At 44.0% G+C, this 18,146-nt stretch overlaps 1 protein-coding gene across 1 annotated transcript in view; it reads left to right on the forward strand.

Moving 5' to 3' along the window:
- Positions 1–16,503: 16,503 nt before the first annotated feature.
- Slc30a9 (solute carrier family 30 member 9) overlaps positions 16,504–18,146 on the forward strand; it is a 58,354-nt gene continuing 56,711 nt past the window's right edge. The window contains exon 1 of the mRNA XM_006974632.4: positions 16,504–16,753. Coding sequence (XP_006974694.1) covers positions 16,648–16,753 — 106 coding nt within the window. The 5' untranslated portion in view covers positions 16,504–16,647. The remainder of the gene's footprint in view (positions 16,754–18,146) is intronic.

Consider the following 18,146-nt stretch of genomic DNA (forward strand, 5'->3'; position numbering starts at 1 on the left):
CGAACGTGCTTAACTGACCATAATACTAGGCATTTTAATTCTGTGACCCCTGTGATTGAACAGTGGACAGATACTTGGTAAGTACTTATGTGCATGCTGGGAGATGGGCCTGGGGATTGACATCTGGGCCTCTTGTCCTACCACTGGGCTATACTCCCATCTTAGGAGTACTGCTTTATAATATAAACTATTCAAAAGCAATGCACTGCCAATGCGAGCTAGCAAGGGGAGTGGCATGTGTGCTGCTATCTCTGTCTTCTTTTCATTCTCGGCCTAAGTCCCCCGAGGACATCAATTGTAAGATTATTATTTCCCCTTTCCAGATGTAGAGAAACGATAGTTACTTTTTTCATCTTTTCTTATATAGAGAGATGGAATTTTAATTTTTTCCATCATTTTTAGGTACACTAGATAGAATCAATTTAACTTATGATTGAGACTTTCCAAGTAATATGAAAGCACTTAACAGTTTGTATATTATATCAGGAGTGCTACCTGAGTTTGAAAATCAAGTGTAGTTGTAAAGGTTTTTCTCGGCAGCGCTGGACTTCCTAGGACCAGGGGAATTCCACACAGGCAGTGTGTTGGTGAGCTTGACAGACAGTATACTAGAGCATGGCATATCTTTGAAAAGTCTGGAGTTTCTCAACAGTTCTTTAATGCATACAGTCTTTGGTTGTTGTTGTTTTCTCGAGACAGGCTTTCTCTGTGTAGTTTAGGTTCTTGTCCTGGATCTCCCTCTGTAGACCAGGCTGGCCTCGAACTCACCGAGATCCGCCTGCCTCTGCCTCCCAAGTGCTGGGATTACAGGCGTGCACCATAGCCACCCGGCTCATACAGTCTTGTATAGTTTGACTGCAAAGCCATTCTTGGAGCTGGTGTCAAAGATATCAAAGGAGCTGCTGGGAGTTTGGAAGGTATCCTGTAATTAGTTCATCAGTGAGATTTTTGTGATCTGAGGTGGCACTTAAGTGGCTTATCCAGAATGGCCACATTCTTGGGTGAATGCTCTCTGGGGTCTCCGTTTTTGTGTTGTGCATGCCATGTAACTGACACACACCGAGTTTGAGTTGGCGGTGACAACACAAAATGCAGTGTTCTTTGTGTCTGAAGTGGATTCTTTTTCTTAGAAAACTATAGGGAAAAGTTGATGGATAGCTGTGTTTGCTACAGTCTTAACAACTGGCTATTATAGGAGAAAGAAGGGCCCAAGAATCATTTCAATTTTTTTTTCTTTCCTAGCTTGTTGCTTACTTGCTTTCTCCCTTCTTCCTCACCCCCACCCCCCATTCCCAACAAGGTTTCTCTGTGTAGCTCTGACTGTCCTGGAACTCACTCTATAGTCCAGGCTGACCTCAAACTCAGGGATCCGCCTGCCTCTGCCTCCCATTTTTTTATAGCCTTCTAAAGCTACATTTTAAAAATAGGCTTAGCATTTTTGAAACTAACCTTTGTTGTTCATAACATTTAATTCCAAGCTTTTACTCTTCTCTTGTGTAACTTGAAGAACATTTCCTTTTGACATTAGTTTTTATCTACGTGTATCTGTAAATTGAGACCAAAAGAGCAACATCTTGGGCAGGTAATATTTATGATGTGTATATATTGGAACAAATATACAATGACTGCGAAGATTAGAAAGAGTCATGGAAACTGCTTGACTTATAAATGCATCACTTCTGGTGCTTGATATAACAGGAGATATTGAACTAAAAAATTGTATATACAGAATGTCAGCATTTCTTACTAACTTCTCCTGAATCCATTTTTAATATATTATACAGGTTGGGGAGTTATATATACTCTTCATGCCAATACTGTCCAGACTGTAGATTTATAAAATAAATTGAAAAATTCATCATTCTCCTGTATTCAAGACCAAAGCACATAATGCTAATGTAGGACTCAGAGGGGAAATATCGTTCTCCTGCATATTTGAGAAAATGTGAAGTCCTTTCAAGAAAATGTAATAAACATCATAATCATAGCCTGCTGACACTAAGAAAAAAGGACCTCATTCGCTCTTTCTTTTATGCAGCGATTTACTGGTCTCTGCTGATTCCAAATTGGATCACTGTAGTAAATTATCCATGCTGGTACCTGTGAAAGTAAGCCCTAGGATTCATATTTGCTTTGTGTTCTGCTTAAATCAGCAAGAATGATAAATTTGATGGTGTGAAATTGGAAGTATCAAGGGCTTTGATGATTGAGCAAAGTCTTGTCTCCACCTATAATTTTTTGTTACCCTTTTTCACTGTATGTGCTTCATATGTCTAATATTTATTTCAATACAAATTAAATTGTTCTTCCATCTATAATGTTGTACCTAACATTTTATTGATGTAAAGTCAAATTGTGTAATAAAAGACTTTCTGGATTTAAACAGGTTTAGAAATGCTATGTTGCACAAGTACATTTACAGTTAGAATTCAGCTTTCCTTCGTGCCTAATTGCCTGTTGTTAGAAGAAGGTGAGTCTGAATGCTTCTGTTGTCCCCCTCCCATTACAAATACAGACGTAGTGTGATGTTGAAGACCGGTGTTAAATGGGAAAACTGCATTTACCAGCTGAGACTTGGTGAGGGGTGACATTGGATATCTCAGCTGCTTGCTTCTATACATTTTTGTTTAATGAAATGGATAGCCTGGTGGATGAATTATTTATAGCCTTAAAATGCCTCACAATATACAATGCATCCAAAGTCATCAGTCAACACCAGATAACAGAATACTTTTCCCTTTTAGGTGTCTAGAATTGGTAGATATTTTCTGTCAATTGAACAACAGGAACTTACTAAGTAATGCCATGTATAAGCCAGTTACCTAAATCCTTGTCCACTTTAGTAATGCAATCTAAAACACATTATAGAAATCAGTTTTATATGAAGGCAATTCTGATGGGTGGAAAATAGTGGATTAATTAGTTATCCATGTATGGGGTTGGGGACTTTTAGCTCATTGGTCCAACTCAACTCAGCTCTGCGGGGAGGGCAGGTAATGGCACACAACAGAATTACAGAAAAGACCAAAGGCAACTAGAGTTATCCATAGAGCAGAAGAATGTTTGGTAACCCAGGAAGTGGAGTGTTTGGGGGCTCTGGGGACACCTTGGTGAGAAAGCACTCCCTTCTCTAGTGAGCACGACTGAGACCCTGGATTTGATTTTCAGTATTACATGAGAGTGAAGAAAAAATGATTTCCTAAAGATTTTTTAATGTATTTATTATTTTATGTATGACTGTTTGGCCTGCGTGTATGTATGTGCACCACGTTGGTGCCTGGTGCCTGTGGAGGTCAGAAGGCATCAGATCCCTTGGAACTGGAGTTACATGTAGTTGTAAGCCATCATGTAGGTGCTAGGAGCTGAACCTAGGTCCTCGGGAAGAGCAGCCAGTGCTCTAAACCATTGAGCTAACTCGAGCCCCTTCCTAAAGATTTGATGTTGGTTATTTTGGTGACATACATGTTGTTGGCTCATAATACAGTTTTTTTTAAAAGTGAGATCTTTGAAGTGGTTTTTTGTTGTTGTTTTTGGTTTTTGAGACAGGGTTTCTCTGTGTAGCTTTGGCGCCTTTCCTGGAACTCATTCTGTAGGCTAGGCTGGCCCCGGACTCACAGAGATCTGCCTTCTTCTGCCTCCTGAGTACTGGGATTAAAGGCGCCCGCCCGCCCACCCCCCAGCTTTTTTGCTTTTTTTTTTTTTTTTTTTGAGATTTATTATGTATACAGAGTTCTGCTTGTGTGTATGCCTGCCTGCCAGAAGACAGCGCCAGATCTTATTACAGATGGTTATGAGCCATCATGTGGTTGCTGGGAATTGAACTCAGGGCCTCTGGAAGAACAGCCAGAGCTGAGCCATCTCTCCAGCCTCGGTTTGGAGTTTCTTATATCACAATGCTGAACTTTGTTTTTTTTTTTTTTTTTTTTTTTTTTTTTTTTTTTTTTGGTTTTTGAGACAGGGTTTCTCTGTGTAGCTTTGCGCCTTTCCTGGAGCTCACTTGGTAGCCCGGGCTGGCCTCGAACTCACAGAGATCCGCCTGGCTCTGCCTCCCGAGTGCTGGGATTAAAGGCGTGCGCCACCACCGCCCGGCTGAACTTTGTTTTTTTAAGGGAGGCTCTCTCTACATAGCCCTTGCTGTCCTGGAACTCACTATGTAGACTAGGCTGGGTGCTCAAACTCATAGAGATCTGCCTGCTTCTACATCCCGGATATTTGGGTTAAAAACATATGCTGCTATATCCAGTTCCATAATTCTGAACTTTGGGAAGGCAAGATCAGCTCATTCCTTGGTTGAATGGGGACTACTCAAAGAAGTGATACACTGAATTCTTGAGAATAGGTGATAGAGAATAGGTGTCACTAAGAATTCCATTTTAATAGGATTTATCTTAGGGCTGGGGAGATGGCTCAGTGGATAAGAGCACTTGTTCTGCAAGCATGGGGTTGTCAGTTCAAATCCCCAGAATCCATGTGCAAAGCTGGTCATGGTTGCACATTTGCAGGTGTCCTTGGCACTATGAGGGAACAGCTCCGAGCTTGCTAGCCACCTGCCTGCTCCAGCTTCACTGAGTGACCCTGTCTGTCTTGAGGAAATAAGGTGGGGAGGAATAGAGCAGGACACCTGGCATGCATCTGGTCTCCATGTGTGTGCACTGCACACGCCACTCATCTTACACACACACACACACACACACACACACACACACACACACACACACAGGTTTATCTTAGGGCAAATTTTAAATGTACATGAATGTTGACCGATGCAGTGAAAAGTGTCTGAAGTCTTATTACACAGAACTCAAAACCATCTCATGTGACCTGTCATCTCTATATACTTTCCCCTTTCAAATAATTTCACATTATATTACTTCTCAGAAATTTTTATTATATAGCTTTAAAAGAACATCTTTTAAGATCAGTATAAAATGTCTAATTCACATAGATATTTTTAGTATTGTTAATAGAAATAAGACACTCTGGCTTTTTTTTTTTTTTTTTTTCTCAACTTGACACAAACCTGACTTATCTAGGAAGAGGAACCTCAAATAAGAAAACACCTCTAGGGGCTGGAGAGATTGCTCAGTACTGGCTGCTCTTCCAGGGGACCTGAGTTCAATTCCCAGCAACCACATGGTGGCTCCCAACCATCTGTAATGAGATCTGGTGCCCTCTTCTGGCCTGCAGGCAGAATACTGTGCACATAATAAATAAATAAATCTTTAAAAAAAAAAGAGAGAGAAAGGAAAAGAAAATGCCTCCAGGTTGCTTGCAGGGCATTTTCTTGATTAATAATTGATGTGGGAGTGCCCAGCCCCCTGTGGGTGGTGTCACCCCTGAGCAGGTGGTCCAGGGTTAAAATGAAAGCCAGTAGAGCAAGCCATGAGGTCCGGGGCAGTCAGCAGTGCTCTTCCATGGCCTCTCCAGTCCTGCCTCGGGTTCCTGCCTCGGGTTCCCTCGGTGAACGGAGTGCGACGTAAGCTGAGAGAAACTTTTTCTTCCTTGAGATTTTGTTTGTTTGTTTGTTTTGAGAATAGTATTTTTTTTCACAGCAATAGAAATGCTAACTAAGACAAATTGGTGCCAGGAGTGGGCTACTGCTTTGACAGACCTGGCCATGTATTGTCTTTAGTGCTTGTTGGAAGGACTTTGCAGCTTTGGGCTGGAAAGCCATTGAGTGCCCAGAGCTTAATGAAGTCTTGTGGGAACATAGAAGACTGCTGAGAGCATTGCAGACAATGGAGGAGACTGGCCAGTGAAGTTTCATGGGGAAGAAGAATGCCTTCTAGTCTTTATTGGTGCACTCGATTCTTTGAATTGAGAAGCTGTGGTTCTGCTCAGCTGGGGCTTATGAATAGACTGATTGAAAAGAAACTGAACCAGTAAAATGAAGTATTTCCTCAGGGTCAACACACAAGCTGTGGTCTGGAGAGGGCAAGGCTGTTATCCCCTGTACTAACAGCTGAACTTGGTAATGTGTGAGAGTCTATCAGGTGGTATGAGTTTTGGAAGCATGAAAGGGTCCTGAAGAGCAGCTGAGGCATGGCCCCATGAGAGGCCATTGGTGAAGATAACAGCCTCCGTTGCAGAAGCCTCAGGATTGAAGGGCTCATAGAGAGAAGTTGATGCTTGGCACCATGTGATAAGGTCAGAGTCCCTGAAGAGAGCCCACAAGAGGCTGTCGGTGAAGGTGCAGCCCAGTTGCAGCAAGAAGCTCCAGCACTTTGGAGATGCCAGAACATGGGACAACGGCCAAGGACAGCAGGAGCTGTGAAGTGGAGCGCCTGAGCCCAGGAGACAAGCAGTGTATGCTGTGGACGGCAGAGCCGGTGGGGGTGGAGGGGGTGGGGTAAGAAGCTGTTCCAGCCCTGTGGAGCCCAGAAGATGATGCATACCAGATGTATGAAGCTGAGCTTTCATGGTGGAGGACCTTGGTTTTGCTTTTATTTGAATGTAACCGTGCCCTTGAATTTCCCCCTTGGAATAAGGAAGTATGTAACATTCTTGGTTTTATAGGCACTTAAAGAGACTGGACTTTTTTAAATGTGTGAATTTTTTAAAGACTATGGGATTATTAAAGTTATGTTTTTGTGATACTAATGTCAACTTGACAGTTTGGGAACAAATGAGAAAGATTACAGTGGAAAGATTATGTGTTTGTGTGTCACGTTGACAAGGGGTCAGTTATGCTTGCTGTTTTTTGTGTGTTCACTTAATACAAACCTAGAGTGATGGGAAGAGCAACCTCAAGAAAACACCTTGGAGCTGGGGGGTGGTGGCGCACACCTTTAACCCCAGCTCTGAGGCAAAGGCAGGCACTTCTCTGAGTTCGAGGCCAGCCTCATGTACAGAGTGAGTTACGGGACGGCCAGAGCTGTTACATAGAGAAACCTTGTCTTGAAAAACCAAAGGGGGGGAAGAAAAAGAAAAATAGCTTTATCAGATTGACTGTAGGCAAGACATTTTCTTGATAATGTATGTGGGTAGTGCTGCCCCTTGGGCCAGTGTCCTGGGTTAGCAATGAAAGCAGGCTGGGCAAGCCCTGAGGAGCAAGGCAGCAAGCAGTGCCTCTGAGCTCTCGCCTCCAGGTTCCAGCCTTGACATCCCTTAGAGATGGGAGCGTGGCTTGAGAGTTGTAAACTTAAACAAAACCTTTCCTTCCCAAGTTGTTTTTGGTTATGGTGTGTTATGAACAGCACAGTTCATCTTTAAGATGAACATATTGAAGGCAAAGGAAAATGCTGCTATGTCTTAAAAGTAGAGCTTGGCCTCTTTCCCTCTACTGCCCTCAGAGCAGGATAGAGACATCAGCAGCTCTGCCCCCTAGGGGAAGTGATGAGAATGGGAAATTTGTTTTTTTAACTTAGTTCTCCCCAACTCTGTTTAATGTAGTTCAAACCTAAACTTCGGATTCTGCCTCCACCTCGAAAGTATCAGGATTAGAAGTGCTATGATTCCCTTTGCAAGGGAGGTGCTGTCCTATTTTCCCTTGAAAAGGTGACTGGCATTTGGAAAAGATGGTGGGGTGTGTGTGTGTGTGTCATGGTGTACCTGTGGAGGTCCAGTGACAACTTGCAGAATTGGTTCTCTGTTTTCACCGTGTGAGTCCCGGGATTCTAACTTGGTCAGGATTAGCAGGCAGTGCCTTTACCCACTGCTGAGCCATCTTGCTGGACCAAGTGTGGAATTTTCATATCCAGTTTCACCAAAAACAACGGGGGGAAGTCCTGCAGATGAAGAGAATGCTGACAAGGGGGTCATTTGGAGCTCAGCCACTAAATAAAGGATTTAACGTTAAAATAATTGTCTTTCCAGATTTGGTGATAGATGTTTGTAATCATAGCATTTGGAAGGCACAGGCAGGGCCTCACTTGGACTTGGTAGCCAGCCTGGTGTATAGAGTGAGACCCTCTCTTAATGACAATAAAACAGGACATTTTTGGTTAGTGTAAACTAGCAAGTATGGATGTAAGTCAGGGCACAGAGTTGCACAGTCCTTTAATACTTGCTATTGGATGTTGATTAGGAGTTCCAACACAATAATTAGCCAACTACCCGACTTAGTGACAGAAAGTGGAAAGGGGGTTAGAGAGATGGCCCTAGGTGAGGGTACTTATTACGCAAGTGGGAAGACCTGAGTTTGGAATCTCCACTTAAAAAGGCAAATAAAGTCTCCAGTGCCCATAACCCTGCTCTAAACAGAGATGGAGGGTTGTTGTTTTTTTTCTTTTCTTGCCCCAACCGCCCAGTCCAAAATAAACACACAAAAACTTATATTAATGACAGAATGCTTGGCCAATAGCCCAGGCTTATTACTCACTAACTCTTACATTTAAATCAATCCATTTCCGTTAATCTGCATTGCCACGTGATTTGTGGCTTTACCTGTCCTCTGGCATCTTCTTGGGCAGCTGGCCCATGTCTCTCCTGACTCCTCCCTCTTCATCCCAGTCCTCAGTTTGATTATCCTGCCTAACTTTGTCCTGCCATGCTATTGGCCAAACAGTTTTATTATTAAACAATGAGAGTGATACATATTCACAGCATACAGAAGGGTCAACCCACAGCACTCAGAAAGTGGGAGCAGGAGGATTGCTGAAGCTTACTGGCCATGAGCCTAGCTGAGAAAAATACTGTGAGTGCAGGGTCAGTGAAAAAGCATGAAGAAGACATTTGATAATCCTTTGGCCTCCGCACGTGGGCACACACATGCGCAGAAGTGGGAAGATTGAATTGAGCAGAAGAGCACATGTTTAACACAAAGGGATGCAACTTGTAGGGCTGGCAGATGGTACTGTGTTGGCTTAGCACAAACAAGGCCCTGGGTTTGATATCTTAGCACCAACCTCCAAATACCAAAAGACTGCCAGTCACACTGGAGACCTAATTTAGCAACCCCGATGTTAAAATATAAGTTCTACCTCAAAACCAGGAGTCACGGGAGAAGCTAAGCTCAGGTCAGTAATCTCAACGTTTGAGAGAGGGAGGCAGGAAGATCTGGAGTTCAAGACCAGTTTTAGATAAATAACAAGTTTGTTGCTATTCTGAACCATGTGAAACCCTGTCTCAAAAATGAAAATGTCTGTCAGAAATCATGATTCTAGTATTTGGACATTCTCATTGTTTTCCTAGGCCTAACTTTCCTCATTTGTTAAATGTGGCTAGTAGAGAAAAAAATTGGAGATTGCTTGATTTGTTACATGTGAAAAGATTTTCACAAAGGACTGTATTTACACTATATTTCTGATTTACCTCTAGAGACTGGGACTCCTGCAATGTGTAAGGAACTACCCCAAGAGAGTACTTGATGGATCTGTGTTGCTTCATCTTTGTGACCCTCATTTTTAAGACAACACTAATGGAAAATAAAGCTCAGGGCTGGGCATGCAGCTCGGTGGCAGAACTTGGGTTAAACATTTGTAAGACTCTGGGTTCAATCTCCAGCAAAAAAAGAAAAAAAAAGAAACTCAACTTTGAACCTACTCAAAACATTTCCCTATTCCAGTGCAAAGACTTCTGTTTTAGCCTCCAATTCCAGAGATTTACACGGGAGGTAGAAACTAGAGTGTGGTTACTTAGCCAAACTTCACATGTGTCTATCTGGAAGAGCTCTTTGCAGAAGTAACATCTTTAAAATCAGCAAATGATTAAACGACATCACTCTCTCCTCCAAATTATCCCCATATCTGTGATATGCAGAGAATGTATCTAAATGTTACGTTTCTCTGCCAGCCTTAGGAAGACATTGAAAGCCTCTTGGCATTGGAAGAACATGTGATCTGGCCATGGTCAGGGGTCCGAAGTCAAACAAGACTGATTGCAGTTGCATTTTAATTTCATTGTGCCTGTATCCCTGTAAATTGGCCTGACAGCTACACATACTTTATGAGACAATAGATGAATCAAACACAGTATTTAGCAGTGCTTTCCATACAAGAACTTTGTAAACGTTGTCATTCTCACAGTCATCTATAATTTAGAACAATTCTGAAGACTGCTTCATTGGATAATCTAACAATTTCCTCTCCTATGTACTTAAGGTACATAGTACTCCTATGTACTGACTGAGTTAGAAAATAACTACAGTTCTCTAGATACTGTATAGTAATAGGTGATAGTTGTAAAGATGGCCACGTACAGTTTTACCCCCTCAGGTTGTAAAATTCTAAAATTTCAAAAAGCTTACATTTTGAAGCTTGCAAACATAATACTGTAATACAATTATAAAATTATCATAGGAACCTATATTTCAGCAGTAACTCTTATATAGCTCTCTGATTTGAGGGAACACATTTAATTGCTCAAAACATCTGTTTCCTCATGGAAAAAAGTAATACAAGACCTAAATATTAAAGTATGTGTGATGGATATGGTTTTCTTGCCAGTCCCATTTCTAGGATATTGAATCTCTAAAGGTTAATACAATAGAAGAGTGGTTTTAAAAAACAAAGATACCTAAGGTAATGGAGGAAAGGGATTCAGTAAAATGAGAAGACTTAATTGCAGTAGACACATTTCATAGGCCCGGTGAAGCATGCTCTTCTGTGCCATACACACACATTTTGAAACCTACCCCCTGTTGATGTTAAACCAGTTGGAGAACTGGGGAGATAGCTCCGCAGGTAAGTGTGTTTGCTATGCGAACATTAGGACCTGAGTTCAAATCCCCAGAACTCAATATAGAAAGCTGGACATGGCCATGTGTTCCTGTAACCTTAGCACTGATGTACTGAGGCCAGGACATCAGTAGCTTTAGGAAGTGAGAGACCCTGTCTCGGGGATAATAGGGAGAGCGATAGAGCACAGCATCTCTTGTCCTCCCGTAGCCCCCACGTGCAGGTGGACTTGCACACATGCACATTACCACCCCCACCCCACTCCACCCCACTCCCCACAACCATCACACACACACACACACACACACCCCAAAACAAAACAAACAGTTGGAGCAGGGAAAGATTGCTTTTTTGATGACGACTTAAAAGAATTGTAGCTGGCATTTGAAGGAAGGGAATACTTCAAGATGACCTAGACTTAGGGGTGGTATGTAGTAGAAATGCAATGCCAGTTATTTAGGTAAATTTAGGTTTTCTGCTAGCCACATTCAAAGCAATAAAAAGAGACTTGGGGTATAGGTCAGGGGTAATATGTCCTTTGCATTACTATGTAAAAAGTCATGGGGTCCATCCCCAGCACCATAAAACATAATAAAAGTACTAATAAAATTAATTTTTAATGTTTTGTTTGCTCCAATATAATCAAAACATTTCAACAATAGATAGACAAGCTAATTGATGTATTTCATTTTTCCCCCATTTTGAGTCTTTCAAACCTGATACATGAGTTATTCTTCACATTGTATATGAAAGGGCTCTTCGGAGAGTCTCTGCTGACTGCCATATCACCACATGTTGCTTTCCAGAGCCCAAGACCTCATGGCTCTGAATAGAATGTAAGGACGAGAACTTAAAATCAGCAACTAGTGCTTGTGGACCTTGTGGTTAAACTGTATCCTAAATAAGAAACTATGATTGATTGTGTGTGTGTGTGTGTGTTAAATTGGCCAACTAAAGACTGTTTTGCTATAGATTAAGTCACCTTTCCCTTACAAAATTAGTCAGCTGGTATGACCACAGCAAAATCCCACCAACAGAGTGCCCACAACAAGTTAATCCTTTCCTTCTTCAGGAGCCCTGGGAAGTCCAAGAACCAGGCTTCCTTCTGAGGTCCTCTTTTCTTTTTTTCTTTTTTTTCTTTTGGTCTTTTTGAGATAGGGTTTCTCTGTGTAGCTTTGGAGCTTGTCCTGGCTCTTACTCTGTAGCCCAGGCTGGCCTCGAACTCACAGAGATCCACCTGCCTCTGCCTCCCAAGTGCTAGGATTAAAGGTGTGTGCCACCACCGCCCAGCCTTTTCTTCTTCTTCTTCTTCTTCTTCTTCTTCTTCTTCTTCTTCTTCTTCTTCTTCTTCTTCTTCTTCTTCTTCTTCTTCTTCTTCTTCTTTTTCTTCTTCTTCTTCTTCTCCTTTTCTTCTTTCTTCTTTTCTTCTTTCTTCTTCTTCTTTTTCCAAGCAGCTTGACTGCTTTCCCCTCTAATGAGCCACCAGGTCTGTGTGCTTAGGGCACTGGTACCACCTCTTTTAACTCCAATCATCTTGGTAAACTTCTGGTGTTATTTAAAATATTTTATTACTAAATTACCGTGTCGTGTGCATGGTAGGCAATGCAAATTTGCGTGTGACACAAGCATGCTATGGTGTCCTTGTGAGGCCAGAAGACAACCTTAGATGTGGGTCCTTGCCTTGCACCTTACTCAAAACTGGGTCTTTAGGGTTGTGGGTCCATGAGCTTCCTAGGTTTCCGGCCTCTACCTCCTCTCTCACCACTGGAATACCAGAATGTCCTACCACAACCAGCTTTTTAAGTGGACTTGGGGAATTGGAACTCAGGTTCTCACACTGGTGTGGCAAGCACCTTCCCCCCCCCAGCCACCCCCACCCTAATATTTATTAAACTGTTAATGCATAGTACTGATACTACATCTTGCTTCATGTGTCAGGTAGTGTGAACTGTAAAACCATTAATGGAGGAGGTTTTATACCACTAGTAAGGCATTAACTCAACATGCTGTCAAAAGCATAAGTCATTAGAACGTCTCAAAAGGACCCTGTCCCCAAATTGCCAGGCATGCTTTCAGACATACCCAGAATCAGACTGTGTTTTCAGCAGTCTCGGTTATCACGGGAACAGAAAATGCATCCGTCTCCTACCTAGATCGAAACAGTAGCCTCCTTACACTTCCGCCTTTGCCCACCCCTTTCTGCGGTTGTTTCTGATGTAGCCCCCAATGCCCTGCGGAGTCCTCTTAACGTGTCTCCTCAGCACAAAATCTTAAGCTTAGTGGCCTCCACTCTTAGAGCCCTGGCAGTGGCCCCCAAGCCCTGCTCAGATGTCTGTCTGTTGCTGGGACTGCTGCGCTGGCCTCAGGCTTCCAGGCTCACTTAATCTGCCTCCACTTTCTCCTACCCTCTAAATGAGGTGGGGGTGATGGGAGACAATTGCTCCTGTTTTTATCCCAGCAACTAATAGCCCAGCCCCTTCATTGGAAGCACAGCCTGCATTGTGGACTGGTATTTCTCGGCTAGGGGGAAGGGTAAGTTAGCAACTGGATTTTTTTTTTCCCCCCCATGGAAAAGGAATTAGGGTTGTGAATCTTGACTGAAGTATAGCTTCCATATGGACAGGTCTTTCTTGGCTAGGGGTAGAGATAAGTTAACTACTAGGGGGAGGGAAAGCCGTATTTTCATGGGAAAGGAATAAGAATGTGAGTCCACGCTCAGAACAAGCAAGGGTGCAAAAGTTGCTAAAGCAGCATGAAGTCGATGCTCTGGTTCAAGTTAATAATTCTTTTTTGTACTCTGACCTCTGGTTGCAGTTCACTTGTTGAAGACATGTGGGTTTAGTAATAATTCTTTGAGACTTCACATTTGTAACTTTTAAAAAGAGCATTTAGCATCTAATTTCAAATTTTCCTTTTGTTTCTCTTTATTAGCATCTTTCCTGTGCCTCCCTCACTTCTTTGGGAAGTCTGTGGCTTCTTAAAGTTTCCTCCTGTTGTGCAGAGGAACAGGCAATGTGATGCTTCAGTGCATTCGTTTCTTTTTGGAATGCAACCAAATTCATGGTCAGGATTGTTTACTGTTTCTCAGGCACAGCCGAGGCGTCATCTTCCAGAGGCAGAACCAGACCATGCTCTGGCCTCCTTTCTGCACTATCTGCTTCTTTCTAACCAGAAATCAGGGCAGGAACAGGATTTTCTTCTCACTTTTATTTCTCTAGAGCTACTTAGGTCCAGAAGTAGACAGGGCATGGCTAAGATTAATTAAGATTAGGAAAAGTAAAACAAATGGTAAGCAATGTGTTTATATTGTTGAAATCATCCCAACAGACAGGGAGCTGAGGTCAGGAGTTCCTGCCTGTTCAAAGCCAGCCCCAGTGAAGAAAAGAAAGGGGAGAGGAGAGGAGAGGAGGGAGAAAGGCCAGTGGGGAGCACTGTGGATCCTAGATTTATTCATATTGAGAAGGGAAGTTGACCAGAAAATGAGGGAGTGCGCTGAACATTCACTGTCCAGAGTAGAAGTTGGAGCGATTTCATAGAAATTTCATCTTTATCCTTCCGAATGAGGGGCGAGATATTAAAGGAGAATTGAAAGTGTAGTTTTTAGTTTCCATCCATTTATTCGCTACACACATCCTATGCCCCATGCTCTAATGTACATTGACCACACAGGGTAAGAAGATGAGGGAACAGCTCCAGTCTGAAGATGTTCACAGTGCATCAGGTGAGACAAAGCTCTAACCTGCTCGACTGAGACTCTTGGGAGACACAAGCCAGACACCTCCTGTTTTCTACACTTGTCCTTTTTCAAACTTTAGCTCCTGTAGCTGTCATTAAGATTTTCATTCCAGGGATTTGATTTTAGTCCTCATTTAAAACAACCTCAAATTTAGTTTTTTTTTTTTTTTTTTTTTTAAAAGCTCCCTATCATCTGGTCAGACTAGATCTGTGTTCCATCTCTTTGCAAATGCTACATTGAGATCCTTTCTAATGAAACAAAAAACCTGTGAAATTCCCCACACAACCTCAGCAATGTTGGGGTCAAAAAGCAAGAGTCAAAACCCATTCTTGGCTCTGGCGATAGCTCAACAGGTAAAACTGCTTGCTGCATAAGGCCGATGACGACCTGAGTTTGATACCCAGGTCCCACATAAAGGTAAAAGATAACAGACTCCACTAAGTTGTCCTCTGACCACCCCATGTGTGAAATGGCACATGCTTCCCCCATAATGAACACACACATGCAAACGCACACAATAATAAAATTTAAAAATATGTCAGAGGGGCTGACAAGATGGTTCAGCAGATAAAGGCACTTGTCACCACACCTGGTGAATGAAATGACCTGAGTTCAATCCCTGGGACCCACATGGTGGAAAGAGAGCTGACATACCACGTGCTCACCATGCAGTGCACCCACAAATAAATTTGATTTTAAGGGAAGGTAGAGCTAGAGGAAGACACCTGGTACCAACGTCTAGCCTCTGCATACAGTACACACATGCACGTAACACACACAGAACAACACACCTTTTGCATGTCCTCTTACATCATGGTTTTCAGCACACATATTTGGAGTGAGAGAGGGCCTGAGTCTGATCTCATGTTGTACCACATTCATGATGAATGGAGGCAAATGTCTCAACATCTCTGAAAAATGGAGGTGGGAATTAACAACATGGTTTGAAACAATATGAACAGTTTTGCATATGCACTACATGCAAAATGTGTCTACAGATCCACTTTCTCTCTGACTGGTTGTGTAGTGGAAACCAATAACCTCAGTTGTGGTCTGATGGTCCCTTTATGTGTAAACCTTTAAAAAAAAATGTTCAGGTGGGTAAGCTCCTTCCCACCAATCCTGAAGGGGAAAAGGAAACATTCAAGCAGATCTGTACTCAAAATTAAATGTGTAGTCTTAGCCTCAGCATGGAACCATTCCCATTATTTTGTAATGAATCATCTAAGTCCATTTTCCAGATAGCCAGCCAGGTTTGTCTCATGACAAGAATCATCATTGTTCCAGAACTAAACAGGATGAAACCAAGGACAGCCAGCAGGATCTTAGAGTGTCTGATAAATGCCTCGCAGAAATTATGGTGTATGGGAATCATGAAATGCCGCCTCATCACTTTCCACTTCTACTTTTTTCTTTCTGACCTAATAGTCAGCACCAGCCCGGTCTACAAAGTGAGTTCCAGGACAAGCCAGGGCTGTTACACAGAGAAACCCTGGCTCCGAACTTAGATCTGCCTGCCTCTGCCTCCCCGGTGCTGGAATTAAAAGGCGTGACTACCACGCCCGGCTTCAGTGGTGTTATTTTGAAGAAAAGCATACGGGACAAGGACGTAGAGAATAATAACCACGTTAATTATAGTTTACGATGGTCAAAGAAGATCTCTCAGGCTTAAGCCAAGACCCAAATGAACCTGACATGGGAATAGTTGAAACAAGCGAAAACAAGCGAAGTTTCTCTCTGGGACTAGGCGGTTTCAAAACTGTTCCATCTTCGTGTACACATAGTATCACCAACATGTAAAAACCTTTCACTTCACGGACGCCTCTAGTTTTGTTATGCCACCACCGAGAATCGGAGGTTGAGAAACGGGAGCGAGGCGACCGCGGTGCCGAGGGTTCAAAGCCCTCCCTCGTCCCACCCCGCGGAGTCGGGCCGCGCTTCGGCAGACAGTTTATCCCATAAACAACGCGACACGGACTTCCAAATGCCAACCACAGCTGGGATCGCACACGGTGGAAACCCAGTCTCCACGGCGGGCCGCCCCTCGCCCCGCCCCGCCCCCTCTCCGGGACGCCCCGCCCCCTCTCCGCCCCCCGCCCCGCCCCGTCCCCCAGCTCGGCGTTCCCCGTCACTTCCGCCGCCGCGCCCCAGCGCCACGACTTCCGGGTCGCCGAGGCCGCCGCCGGCGGCGCGCAGAGTCGTGTCCGCTGGGGTCCAGTCTATGGAGTCCGTTGGCGCGGCCGGCGGCTCGGAGGCAGGAGGCGGTGTCCGAGTGGGGGCCTCTGCCCCGCCAGCATGTTTCCGGGCTTGGCCGCCGCCGTCGCGGCGCACCGGTGCAGCTGGGCGACGCTGTGCAGGCTCGGTGGCGGCCGGGCAGTGGCCGGCGGCGGCCGCAGCCGGGGTGAGTGACCGGCCGAGGCCGCTCCTGGCCTCGGCAGTTGACCAGCTTGCCCTTCCCCAGTCCAGAGCCTGCCGGTCTCGCTCCGGTCCCCACAGGTGTCCCCGCGAGCCGAGTCGCCGCGGGGGCCAGCGGGCCCGGGGACACCCCCGAGGCGGCGGGCCCCCAGACCAGACCCGAGGGCCCGGCGCGGATCGCAGTGACCCACGGCGACCCAAACCGGCCGTGGGAAATGGCGGATTGCCCCACCAGCTTGGAGGGTCCCTTGAGTTTTGAGTTTTACCTGCCGCTTAGGTTGAGTTGAGATCACTCCTGCGCTGTTGTTTTTCCTTACAGTGCCAGCCCCTTCTTCTTAAATGTCCCCAGATCAAAGTGGATGTCCCGTGTGGATCTTAAGGTGTGAGCTTCTCACAGTTGTCTGAATGAGCCTAGGTTGGGGACCGATCACCCAAAGAACTGTGCAGTTTCGTTGGTGAAAATGTCTCCTGAAGCTGTATATAAGCCATCCCCCCCCCCCCCGCCTCGGGTGGCGGGGGGGGGGGGGGATTGGGTTTTGATCTTCAGCATTTCTTTCGCAGTCAAACTTAAGTTGTTCGAGAATTTCTAAAATAGCTTTAAACCTGTAAGTTCCTTTCCTGTTCACCTCCCTTGTTGCCACAGCTTGACATGTCACAGCTTGATATAGCGGACTCACAGCAGAGCACAGGACCAAATCCACTGCCCACCCGATCCTCCAGATCTTTGGGAGTTGCAAAGAGTGTTTACAGAAACGTTTCTTAAACATTCAGGCTTCAAACACTGAGTGGAAGTCGAAAGCTGTTGCTGTTCATGCTCTTGAGTGGTAAAAGCGCTAACAAATTCCTGTGCTGTGCAAATAAGGCAGAATACATTCATATCTTATTTGTAATAAATCTAAAAGCTGGCTCCTAAGACTGCAGATTAATTTATTACAATAACACTGGCTTTTAGAGTTGTTGTTTTTTTTTTTTTTTTTACAGAAAACTGTAGCTATGGAGTTTTCCCCTATTGGCAATATGCCTGATCGTCTTAAGGACAGAATGAATCGTCTGTATATCCTCTATTCTAAAACTCCAAATAAACTTTGGCATATTACACTGAAATTCATATAGTGACTGCTACTTTCAGTGTTAGTGAAATGAGTTGAGATGGTGTAATTTGTCGTTCTTAGTCTGTGGCTGTCACCAGGCCTCATCTGTGCAACACAGATAAGAATTGCCTATCTCATCCATTTGAGGGTGACTTGGCATAGTTCATTAGGATGTTTACTACTACAAAATATTTGCATGTTTTTACACTTAAAACCCTTTTAGATTAAAATGTCACCTTTGTGGAAGTTTTGTTACAGTTTTTTTTTGGTTTTTCGAGACAGGGTTTC

Source organism: Peromyscus maniculatus, chromosome 10 (assembly GCF_049852395.1).
Source record: "Peromyscus maniculatus bairdii isolate BWxNUB_F1_BW_parent chromosome 10, HU_Pman_BW_mat_3.1, whole genome shotgun sequence".
Classification (NCBI taxonomy): Eukaryota; Metazoa; Chordata; class Mammalia; order Rodentia; family Cricetidae; genus Peromyscus; species Peromyscus maniculatus.